Source organism: Blennius ocellaris (assembly GCF_963422515.1).
Source record: "Blennius ocellaris genome assembly, chromosome: 7".
Taxonomy (NCBI): Eukaryota; Metazoa; Chordata; class Actinopteri; order Blenniiformes; family Blenniidae; genus Blennius; species Blennius ocellaris.
The window spans coordinates 19,044,984-19,058,045 of NC_137656.1; the positions used below are offsets into that span (position 1 = coordinate 19,044,984).

A 13,062-nucleotide genomic window follows, 5' to 3' on the forward strand; every position below is an offset into this window, starting at 1 on the left:
TGTCTTCAGTGCAGGAAGAATTTAGATCATTCTCAAAGCAGTTCCGCCTTTTACAAAGTGCTCTCCGGCTTCATTGTTAGTCAAACTCCTGGAAAATCCTGCTTAAGCTTTCAGTCTGATCCTCTCAGTGCTGTGTATTCTGTCTCCTTCAGGTTTTTACTCCAAACTTCTCCAGACACAAACACGTGACATTTTAAAGTCCTTCTATATGAATGTCAACCATAAAACTAAAATATTCGGTGAGACTGTATGCTTTTCATTGCATTAAACAAATGAGTTGCTGCTTACTGGGCTGATCTGTTACTCAGCTCCATTTCTTGGCGTTACACAAGCATTCACACTGTGGAGTCAGCAAATATTCAGTTTTTTCTGAGTAAATCTGCCCCACTGCAGTCACAATGTACAATTCTCTCGTTTCTGTTCACGCTGGCAGGCAGGCAGGCAGGCCGGCAGGCAGGCCGGCAGGCACGCCCCACACAAGGAGACCACAGTTTCCAAGTGACAACACAAACACATGAAGTCACGAGCCAGCCGAGGAAAAAAACTTGTGAGTACTCAGAAATGTGAAAAGAAAATGCATATCACTACTTGATATGATGCTATGACAATAAATTCCATTTAGAATGTCGTTATAATCCTTTACGAGAACACTGCTTTTGACCAAATTAATATAAGTTTGATTAATATTATGCTTGAGCAGAGAAAAACACTGGCAATTGTCATTTGTTTCCCTGCAGACAAAAACAATGACACAAGAGTCAAGGACACAACCCTACCACAAAGGTGCCAGGTGAGTTTTCTTATTTATTAACTTCAATATTTTTACGCTGTCTGATGAGTGAAAATTTGACATTATTAGTTTTTTCAGCTTTTTTGTTTTGTATGTGTTTGTTTCTTCCTCACTTTCAAAATCAGTTCAAGGGAGGTATGTTCTACTCCCCTTGCTAATGCAATTAAGGTTGTAAACCTTACAGTAAATCAAAACTATAACATTAATTCTACATCCAAGACATCATTACACTGGGTGACACAGCATGCAAAGGGACATCAAGCCACATGACCTGAAGGCATAAAAATTATACAAGCCATATTTTTCTATTTCAATATGAATATCCTACTGACTTACCATGTTCAGCTATTTTTATAGTGATGATTTATTTATCCTTGAATGCGTCTTTGTGCTCGTAGATTAAAAAAATAAAAAAAGAACGAGAGCATGCCTTGCAACATAGTTTGTTTTGCTCACTCATCAAAGCTACCAATAAGGAGTTAATTTACAATCACAATTCAAAGCACAGTCTACCGTTTACTCCCCACTTAAGGCCTGATGACTTGGAGCATTGGCGCAGTCAGGATGTGACCCTGGCTGTGCTGCTGGAGCAGGCTTTCAGGATCAGAGAAGAAGTGACAGCAGGTCTGCAGTCCAAACATGGCTCCGTACAAGTGGAGGCATTTTCCCGCAAGCTGCTGGAGAACCACATACTCACCATCACACGCATCGTAAAACAGCTCAGCAATGACATACAGGTATACAAGTGGGCAGATGACACCTACAGTATTTCTCATGGGGCTTTTTGTTGTTGTTGTTGTTGTTGTTGTTGTTGTTGTTGTTGTTGTGTATTTTAACATGTGGGTGTTGTCCATCTGCTTTGATTGTCTGATTTTTTTACCCACACTGCTCTTTGTCTCACTTGATGTGCAGCACACCCACAGAGGCAGACTCGTGCCTTCAGACTCCCAGCTGATGTGATTACACTTGATAGAATGGTGCAGAGTCTGAATTAAGCCTGCTTGACTCCTCGTCACTTGGAGATGAGCTCATGAAAGTTTTCTCTATTTGCAAAAAAAAAAAAAAAAAAAAGGTTATGGAGAGCAGTTTGTGGTTAAACTGAATAAATAGTGGACGGTTCAAGGCTTCATTTCTATCAGATCGCAGTCAGAAAAATAGCTGAAAAGCACATTGAAATGTTACTCACGAAGCCAGTGTGAGGTGTTCAGAGCCATCTCTGACTAAGCAGAACATTGAACCGTGGTTTAACAAGGCAATAAATTGAAATAAACAGCTTCTCTGCTGCTGCACACCAAATGGACCATTCAGATAATTACAGGTCATGGTTATCCAGAATATGACTTGAATAAATTCAAGCCAATTATGCACATGAAGTCGTGAGTGAGATTATGAAAGAAAAGCTCAGTTAAATCAGATGAAAGAGCACACAGTCAGTGCTGATGCTCATCAGATTGCAATCAGCCAGAGGACACTTTCTTTGATGTCAGGTTATTTATTGCTCACATGTTAAAGGTTTGTCATTTGAGCAGTGGTTCACAAGTAATATGGGGTTCATGCCACATTTGGGGAGTAGCAGTTATCATGGGAGGCCAAATGAAAAAAAATGCTTTGAATCATTGCTATGAAGTGATCATTGATACAGTAATTACTGTACATTTCTCCCTCAATGAAATCAAAATATTCAGAGTAAACAATTGTTTGTGGCCTTTTGTCAGGTCATAATGAACCATGTTTCGAAATTCGTATTAATTTATAAAGACATTTTTCAGCATTTAAATTTTTTTTTTTTGTAATGAACAGATTTTAAATGTCACTTTTGGCTGCCTGTAAACAAGAAGCTTGACTTTATGGCTTTTTTCTGTTTTAACTTTTCAGAGGGGACAAAAAATACTTTGATTTAAAAATGTTTTTTATTAAAAAACCCTGCATAAATCTTCACAGAGCGGTTTTCAGAATGATTACATAATGTTTGTCAGGCATTAGCCAATATAATCCAGTGCCATCATGCTGCCGTATATTTTAGATTTAACTGGATTAATAGACAATAGCTAATAACAAAGGTTTTCTCAATTGTAAGACCAACCTCAACCACTCACTCACGCTTATAATCATTCCCATGGTGACGGCTTCCATGCAAGTTGCTCACACTGTTTAGAGAAACTTGAGATTTAGTTTCAGCCGAAGGAAATTCCAACACACACACACACACACACACGCACACGCACACGCACACGTGCAATGTCAGATGGAGAGATCAAATCACTACCTTTGGATAGTAAGACACATTATACCATGCTCAGTTTTGATTGACATTCTTTAAAAGGCTACATTTACGTAGACTGGAATAGGATTATATTGAAAAGTGTGTCTAATGTTCGGACTAACCCATACACATGAACATTTTGTTTAGGTGCTCGAGAAGCAGATCTTGCAGCGGGATTCGGTGACATCTTTAACCACAGCCGCTGTGCAAAACCTGGACCAGAAGAACACGGGTGTCATTGGAGACCTGAGAGGAAGAGTTGCCAGGTACACACGGTCCTAAGTTAAACATGATCACTGAAACACTGAAGCACAAAAGGCACAGAGTATCACTATTACTGAGATGAAATGTATAATTAGAGCTGACTCACCCTGCTGATGTTCTGCTCGGTTTTCTCTCGTCTAATTAAATGGGATTGCATCCTGGCGAACAACTCTGCATCCTCGCACAGATACACACATGCAATTAGTTGGCTCTGATCAGATTGAAGATTCAAGTTTTAAACACACTTTAGATACTGATCAGCACCCGATTATTGCTCTCTGCCTGTGCAGATCGCACATTCTTCAGATTTGACTGCTGAAAGGGTTTTTCTTATCTCGAGCACAGTGGGAGCAGTGGTTTGCTGCCAAAGCTGAACTATATAATAAACAACCCCATCAACCACCGATCAATACACCTTCGCTAATGTAATTTGTCATCAGATTTTACATGAAATATGCAGTGTTATTGTATGAATGTGGTCTCATTGCACACCTCTGTGGGACCTCAGAGGTTAGTGAGGAGAAAGAACATTGCCTATTAGTCAACAAACAGCTGATTTACTATCTAATGAAGGGATCAGAAAAAAAAACCCTACTCAATTGTCACTTTAATGATCGCTTGTATGCTCGTCACAAATAGTCAGCCAAAAGCCACTGACTGCTGATAAACTCTGCCGATCAGTCACCATTTATAAGGATTATTTAAAGACATCCGGGGAACAAATTTAAAAAATTTCACACGTCATCTTGGTAATTTCTTTGAAGGATTATATTTGATCAAAAAACTTGTGCAGTCTGTGCTGGCTCACTTATGACAAGATTCAACCAAGCGTTTAAAAGAAGTGAGCTGTGCTGCAGCGGTGATAATAAAGGTCAGAAGGGTTCATACTGATCACACAAACTGAAGTAAGGATGCGCCAGAATGGAAATTGGATCTCTCATGAAGTATTTTCTAATGTTTGACCTACACATTTTTATTCATATTAGTACAAAGATTTTCACTGCTCCTCTGTCTATTAACTCACTTTGCAAAGACCAACCAGAGCAGCTGTATGACTTCTTTTGCAATCCACTTGCCTATTTTTGAGCCTATTTAATTGGGTAGGCGTCTGTGAAGAACTTTATTCTCTCCTCCTCATCACACTGTCTCTCACCAGCGAGAGATGTGATTTTGCCCACCTATTGTTTCAGGTGTGACGCCAGCATCGCCAAGCTGACAGCTGATGTGAGCTCTGAGGAGCAGCAAGTGATTAAACTGAAGAAGGATGTAGAGGGACTCAGAGCAACTGTAGGAGAACATCTGAAAGTGCTCGAAGTCAAGGTAGGAGACAGGCTACTCTCCAGTCTCCACTCTGGGGTCTTAAACCGAAATGAACTGGGGGACCACTTCAGCATTAGAATATTTGAAAGACTGCTGAATCAAAACATCTCTTTTAATTTCAACTATGATGATAGAAGACTGCAAAAATGAAGTACAAATATTCTTTTCTTTATTCCCAAATTGTTTCTTTATTCTGGCCAGGACTGTGACACATTTATCGTCACATTTTATTCAAACCAAATAAAAGAGTCTATGCATAAGATAAGCACAAAATATCTCCGAATCTATCTAAAATCTACCATCTTCTGCTTCTTCTGTTTCCGCTACTACAACTGCTTTTAATTATTTGTCTGCCGCTTCTTTTTCTTCTGGCCATTTTAAGAAAAAAAATACAGATTTATTTTTCATGATTTATATAGCAAACCAATTGGTTTTTTTGAATCTGTGGAGAAAAGGACAACTAAATAATATGAACCAAACTGTATTTCAAAGATTTGAAGTTTGAGAGAAATTAAAGAAACTACTCCAAATTATCACTTGCTTACAGTTGCTTACAGTACTAAATAGTGGTGGAGTTAATGAAAATCCCATGAAAGATCTCACTTTTTGGTTTCAGTCAACATGTTCGTTTTTAAAAGTGTCCAGGTCTGTGGATAATATATTGGTGTGATAGCCGTTTCCTGAGGGGCAGCTGTGTCAAAGTAACCTGCTCATAAAGTGAACCTCATACGCAAAATCACATTATTAACCATATATACACACACCAAAAAATGTCTCCCATAATATAAACTTTGGTGAGAGCACAATACTGGAGGATTTAATTTTCATTAAAGCATGGTTTACCTGTTCTGTTCAATTCGAGTAGATACTTTAATGGGAAATGGACTTCAATCCATCCATTGAGAGCAATTTGGGGATCAGTGTCCACATGTCTCAAGGACACTTCAACAGGCAGAGATGTGACTTGGGAGATGACCGCTCTACCAACCGAGCCCGAGCCCGACCTAAGCGCTTGACATCAACACGAATATAAGTTGAGCAGTTTGTCTGAAGGAGTCAAGGCAAAATCATGAAAATCAAAATGAAACAGACAAGGACAACCACTGGAACAAGAGAGACGGACTGGCACGGACAAGACTGAAGACCAAACATTAATGCACCATGGAGACGGAAGACTAATGACTCACACTTCTCAACAATTAAAGGAGGACATGAGGTGAGACAGTCACCTGAGACAAGGGGAGAGTTCGAGGGAATCACAGCCCAACACACCAAGAAACATGAGTCAATGTGGTCCAACCTGCACTCAAACCCCAAGATTACCACCGACTGTTTGCTCAATTTGCATGAAATCCATTGTGAATAAGTGTATGTTTAAATGTAATTGATCATCTAAAGTATGACCACTGCAAAACTAAGCCATTTGAGGTCATCTTTGCTAAGAGGTAAGACTCCTAACCACTACAACTCAGAGTGCCTCTATCTTACATACTGCATTTTCTGAATGACGAGGTGTTTTATTGAAGTAAGTGAACCGAACAAAAAGGTCATATGCATTCAAATGGTGCATGCTGTGATAACACACAGTATGCAGTGCATGCATTCTGCTGTTTGTCGGAGGATGCAGGTGATGTAGCACTTACTGCTTCTGAGAAAGACCAGCCTTATCAAGTAAGCCCAGGCTTCGCTGTATTAAAAGCAATGGCATGTGAAATTAATTCAAACGAGGATGTCAAGGTCTTTATAAACAGCTTTTACTGCACTCGGTGTGTAATATTTTCAAGACTAAATATTAAAACTCTGGATTAGGATACGCTGGCACGTGTTAAAACACTCCCTATCACTTTACGAAATCTAAAAACCACAACTGCTTTGAGCACACGTGCGCATTCACAGTGGTCCAGCGAGCACTCAGCTCTATTGGTGGCACAGAGTGGTAAATCACACTGATGGCGGCACATTAACTGTGGACCAATGGTCAAGCTTGTGCCATAAAAATAATTGAAAATGCAGAGAAAGTGGGTCACCACTGTTTCCTCGGTCCTTACTGGCCATAAGAGTGATGCAGTACGCCACAACCTGCTCAGCTCAGCAGAAATTAGAGAGGGTTAAAGGTCAGACGATGAAGCTGGCGGCGCAGGTTGCTCATGCGTCACTTGACAGCGTGTGTCTTTGCGTCTTCTCACCAGATTCAACGAGGTGTTGGAAATCTGCAGGCCTTATTGGAAAAGCATTCCCAGAGCGCAGAGAGCTCCATGTTGGACCTGCAGAGACAAGTTATATTACTGGAAGGCAGGTGAGATCAGTGGTTGGAGAAGAAGAACAACATTAATGCAACATGTGCACCATTTCCTCCGGTGCAGGGGTCTGCGATGACACTTGGAGAGACTTCATGTGACATTTACAGTTAATAACTAGGCGCATTTAACAAGTTAATAACTGTAAAATGATTCATTTTACAGGTATTAATCTGTCAATTCCTACCGCTAATTGCTACCAGTGATTAACTGTGGTCAATTTTACTGTAACATTCAGATGACTTCTGTGTGAATTATAATCACCACCAGTGTCTGTGAGGCTCCTTTTTTCTTTGCAACTTTGCGCCTCGATGAAACAAGTGACTTGTAACTCCAAAATGTCCTTATTGAATATCTTCCATAGTCCTCAATCTTTTCTCAGCTGCTCCTTATTGGATTTGCCTCCAGTGTCTCAAAATGCTAATAAATGATGCCTTAGAGACGCAGTGTGATTAGCAATGTTGGAGTATAAATAATGTAGTCCAGCAGCGGTATGCGATATTGCATTGTTTTATCTTGTGGAGAGAAAGGACACAAGGATGATAAATAAATATGTTTAATAATGCTTTATATTTACAGTAGATATCAATCTATTATTGTATTTGAACAACAATATGGAACTGGATGACGCTTGAATAGTGGGAGTTACTGCGACCGTGTTGATTGCAAAAGAACAACATTGACATACAGATACTTTTATTAGTGAGGTATAAATATATATGTTTTACTGTACAGTCATACATACAGTCAGTCGCTCACTTTTTATACTTTATGGTCCTAGCCTGTTTTATATGTATTTACAAAATAGAGGCATCTGTTTTGAAGAAGCCTTAAAGCAGAGGGATTATATAACTAATAATTTATACCTGTCAGTTATTCTTCAATTCAGCGACTCGGGCCCAATCAAGTTGGCATATGATGATCAATTAAGGTTCCTAATGACAAAAAAAAAGAATCAAATGTTTGATTGATTTGAAAGCAGTGACAGAGGTGCTTTGTATCTTGTCTGTTGAAGGAGCCACCAGCTCGCTGACATTGTGCCATTAAAAAGCAGAACATCAGTCTTCTTCTATAGACACTCAACATAAAAGTCAACAGCCCAAAGGTGTTGTCTTGTTGCAGAATATCCCAGATTATTTGAATCAACCAGGTCACAGTGACTTTTCCTAGTTTTACATGCAGCTCACAAAGCCACTGTTATAAATATTAAATGTGCTTGGTAATGGTTTTCAAACAACATCATAAAGACTACAAATTAGACAGCAGCACAGTGACTCCCTTGGAATCAGTTCCTTTATTGTCTTGTGCATATTTGACATTCCATCTGTCAACATTGGAGCAATTAGCAAACCAGATCCATTAACTAAATGAGGTGTTGTACTAAGAGACCTGCAATATCTCCTGTTAATTCACTCATAAAAGCAGTCTGCTGTGTAATGCAGGCAAACACAGACATACCAATAGGATTTCAGCGTCCATCAGAGGCATTTTTACATTGTTTACCTAATGGGCTATTTGGGTGCTGTGAGCCGCATACGGCAATATCAATGGCAACCTCTCCCAAAGGCACAAAAGCACAAAGGCACCTGCCTGTGTTCAGAGCTGCAGAATGAAGAACATCAAGCAGACGTTTTCCACCACGGAGCTTTCTATTCTCACAGTCCTGGTATCATGCTGAGGCCAGTGTTGAAACAACAAACAGAAAAAAGCCACACTCTTGTTGAGTCAATCTCCTCGAACAACCAGACAGCATAACTCTCATCTCTGACGTTTAAGGCTCTTTGAATATAAAGTGTCTTACAGCTTACTGATTGATGATTAACATCCTTCTATTTTGCCAAAATATAATCTAATAAATCTTTTTTCCTGATGCCAACCTATATTAAATCTTCTGTAATCTGTAATAAATCTTTTGTCTCTCAGAGAGTCCCCCCCCCAAAAAAATGAGGCAGCATAAAGGCTCAGAAAGGTGATTTGAGGCAAACTAGACTGTTACATAAACTGGCGACAAAAGATAAATAAAACCACAGGGCTGCATCACAAAAAAAAGCAGAGACACAAAAACAGATGCAAACCAGGAAGGCCCATGGAAGATGCACAAGCATCAGTGATGCATTACTTTAGTAATGCATCACTAAAGTGAAATATATATACATAGATATATATAAAATCATAATACTTCCATGCATCAAATACAAAGACATTTATTAAGGCCAATTAGAATGATGTAGAGTTTAGCTGTTACAATAACATGAGAGTCATAAACTAAAAAGTTCAACTTTGAAAAATAAGTTCTAAGACTGTTTCTAGAGCAGACAGAGTCTATGTTGAGACCTGAACGGAAAATGAAAGGTTTGAATTGGTTGTGGCCCTAAAGTTGCATCTGGGAATGTAAGAGGACAGAAAATCTGTCCAGAGAGAATTTTTAAAGTTAGAATCATATCAAGCCTTTTACTTTACTGGAAGCCAGTGGAGTGAAGCTAAAAGAGGAGGACACTTTCTGGATTCTTGTAAAACATTTGGCAAAGATTCTGTTAATTTCCGCCAACATTCATGATTACGTGTTTTTAGCGTCTATTTTCACTGTCAGGATGTGTATTTGGGGATTTTTTTTCTATTGCTGGTGTATTTGCAGGATGTCAGGAGAGATAAAGAAAGTCTCGGCGCAAACAGACCTGCTGAGGAAGTGGACAGAACAACAGCTCAACGCCCACGTGCAAACATGTGCACAGAGCAGTGTGCAGCTCCGCTCACTTCTAAAAGACAAAATGGTATGCTGTTCAGTCTGAAGTATGAATTTCACCCTTACAATCCTGGTCTTCTGGCTTCTTTCCTTGAGTTACTTTCTATTTTCATAATTTGTTTTAAGCTGACTTGCTCTCTCTTCAACTTCTCTCATCATGTCACACCTGTCTCTTGTTCACCTCCCACTAATTTGTGTGTATACTTTTGGTTCTGGTCCTCACTCCCCTGATTATGGTTGCTTTGCCTGATTGTCTTTCCGCTCCCTGTTTGTGTACTCAAGCTTTACCTTGTGGCTGCGCCTCTGTCACTTCATTTATTTAGTTTACCTGTAATCCCTCGTCTGTTTACACCAGCTTGTTCTTTTCTGTGTTATTAGCCACTCCTGCCCTGCTTGGGCTCGACATTTGTCAAGTCCTCCATTGTGTGTGTGTTTTCTTTTAGTATTTCAACTGTAATAAAGATCTCTGTGTTTACACCCTGGGTCCTTTATCCACCCACCAAACAACAAGAAACACACTGTAGCATTTAGCAATTCTAGTTGACACAGAACCGGGTGTTGTGTGTAAAGAATGGATTAGCTACTTTTACAGCAATGGAATTGAAGAAGCCTGTTTGTCTGAAATATTCATCTTTATTCATGTGTCCAGTCGGAGGCAGAGTCTCGATTATCCGACCGTGTGCTGGCTCTGGAGGGGCAGGCGGAGTGCTGTGAGATTCAGAGGCACCGGGTCGACCACAGTCACACCGATGAGCTGAAGCGCTGTGAAGCCAAACTCGGCAAAAGAATAACCTCAGTGGAGAACGGCCTCCATCAGCAGCTGCAGCTGCTCAAACAGGAGTACCACACAGGTGAGGGATCCCACTGTCACCAGTGAGTAAACACACTTACGACGTGCACATCAAGAAATAAATGTAAACGGACGAATCTCGGAGAGATACTACGAGAGTGATGGCAATTCATCATGATATCATAATGTGGTTAATTTCATTCTCCCGCAGTTGAGTCATTGAATATCTCATTTAATGACAGCGGTCTATGACTTGGCGATGACATTTTAAATTAAGCGTGAGAAGCGAGCTATATTTGAACCATGAGGATGGCAAAAGGCAGCCGAGCTCTCATGCACAAGAAACAGAGTGCACGGGGTTTCACGTAATGGTTACATCAGTATACATTTCATGCTTAACAATGCTCATAATCATAGCTTATAGTGGGTTAGAGCTCTTCTTTTAACCCCCCCCCCCCCCCCCCCCCATAGCTGCTCCCACAGTTGAATTGAGTCACAAGACAAAGCCATGGGAATACATCGCCATCAGGCCGGCTTCACTACAGCTTCCCAGCTCCTGTTTGCATTCATCTCCATCTCATTTCCCACGAGGCCTAGCACTCGATCTCAAACCTCGTCCCCCTCCTGTCAGTCTCTCTCAATCTCTGGCTTTTAATAAACAAGTAGACAGATAGAAAAGAGCCTCGACACTCCTCAGTAAATAAGAGCAAAGATTTGCTGATTTATGAATCACCGCTCAGCCATTGGTGTCAGGGCCAAGAGCCATTCATCTGTTGCTCTATTTTGAGAGCAGGAGGAAAAAGATGGGTGGAGATGGCATGAGAGGGGGAAGAATCAATGCATAATTGATGAGTGTCGTAAATTTCCATGGTGAGACCGGCTTAGGGATAGAAAGAGAGGTCGTAAGATATTTATTAGTGTCTTTGCTAATCTGCATAACTGTTTACACCTCACATTGCATGCAATACTGTATTTAAAATTACATTAATATTTGACAATACATCGTAGATAACCTTGCGAGGCCATAACCTGAAGAGTGCATGTCCTTGGTAGAAAATGCCACCGTCCTTTGTACACCAAAATTGTAGTCTTTAATCCCAATTTGCACCTGTTGAATATTGTTTCCGACAGGGTTCCACTCTGTGCATGATGCAATTGAATCTCTCAGGAAGATATGTGACATCAAATCCCGTCTTGACAAGGAGAAGCTTCAGAAGGATATCCGGCTCATTCGCCGCAGAGTGCCGGGGCTCAACAACACCGACTGAAGAGGAGCCCTTCCTCTTTACCGTCACGCCGGCCCCGAAGCAACCGCTAGGATCAAATCATTCAACCCTGTGAGTGACGGCGTTGATCGTTTCTTCACTATCCTTCTATCCACTTCCCTAGTTGTGGTTTCATTAGTGAGTGATTCTGAACCTTAAAAAGCACAATATCCAGCAGAAATCACAAAAGAGCATAGACATAGATATCTAGAATAGTGTGACTCCTCTCAAGTAAAAGTTTGTGTCATGCCTATTTGAAAATCAAGAATAAATGTCAAAATTTTTATCGCAACTGACTCCATCTTTTTTTTTTCTTTCAGATTTGTGATTTTGAAACACTAAATATTTGAACAACACAAGTACCTATTGATTATTTTCAGGAAATAAGTACAGTGTGGTTTGTAATAAAATTCAACATAAAGTTTTTTTTATTTACAGCTGGCACAATAGGTACATTTTTTAAATATGATTTGCAAGGGACCTTTGCATCTTCAGTGTTACGCTCTCCCAAGAAATAAGGAGGAAGAGGGGGAAGGACAAGGAATGGAAAAGAGAGAGAAAAAAAACATGAAGTCACGTGTTAGAATTCCACTCAGTATGAGCAAATTATTTTTATTATTATAGACTAGTACTAGTCTAATGATACTAGTCACCAGTTTTATATTACACACAAACTGTGTAATATATGCAATACAATGTATTATGAACATATAGTATAAAAGTGTAGTAATAATAGTATAAATATGTAATGAAATAAATAGTATGAATACTATATATAAAAATGTTCACTGATACAAAATGTGTCCGATAAGTAATATGTTGTGAAATTATTAAAAAGGTGTTAAACTCTCACACATGATGTGCAACACTGAAGCCCTCTAACAATGCAAAACACAACTCAGAGACACGATTACGAATAACCAGTTTTAATACAGTTTTATTACACTTTAAATATACTGTGCTCTTGACACTAGCTGTAAAACTGGCCTTCTTTTTCGGGCAACTGACCCGGCCAATCAGCAACCTGTCCTGATGCGGAGCAGCATATGCAACCCTGCCCTTGTCAAGTGGGTCCAGGTTCTGCCACAGATTAACACTAGTGCAGCCTGCTGGCCCAATCAAGTACTGTGCCAGCTCATCTACATGATCCATGTCTGGAATGTTATGCTGATCCACATCCTGGAGAAAAAGAACTGATGTTAAAGACAAACTCAAGACGGACTTAAGCTTTAATAACAAAAAATACATACATAAAGGTATTGTGTATTCAGTGACTGTGTTGATTGTGGGTCAATCTACTGGTCTAAAAAAAAAAGAAGAAGAAATGAGT

General features: G+C 39.8%; 1 protein-coding gene across 1 annotated transcript; it reads left to right on the forward strand.

Annotated features, from left to right (window-relative positions):
- Positions 1–746: 746 nt before the first annotated feature.
- Positions 747–11,735, forward strand: fam81b (family with sequence similarity 81 member B; the record flags this gene model as incomplete). The annotated part of the gene is made up of 8 exons (XM_080500040.1): positions 747–790; positions 1,323–1,527; positions 3,201–3,319; positions 4,508–4,637; positions 6,827–6,933; positions 9,570–9,705; positions 10,327–10,528; positions 11,599–11,735. 8 exons carry the CDS (start codon positions 747–749, stop codon positions 11,733–11,735), a joined length of 1,080 nt encoding a protein of 359 aa, XP_080356166.1.
- Between the last annotated feature and the right edge of the window lie 1,327 nt (positions 11,736–13,062).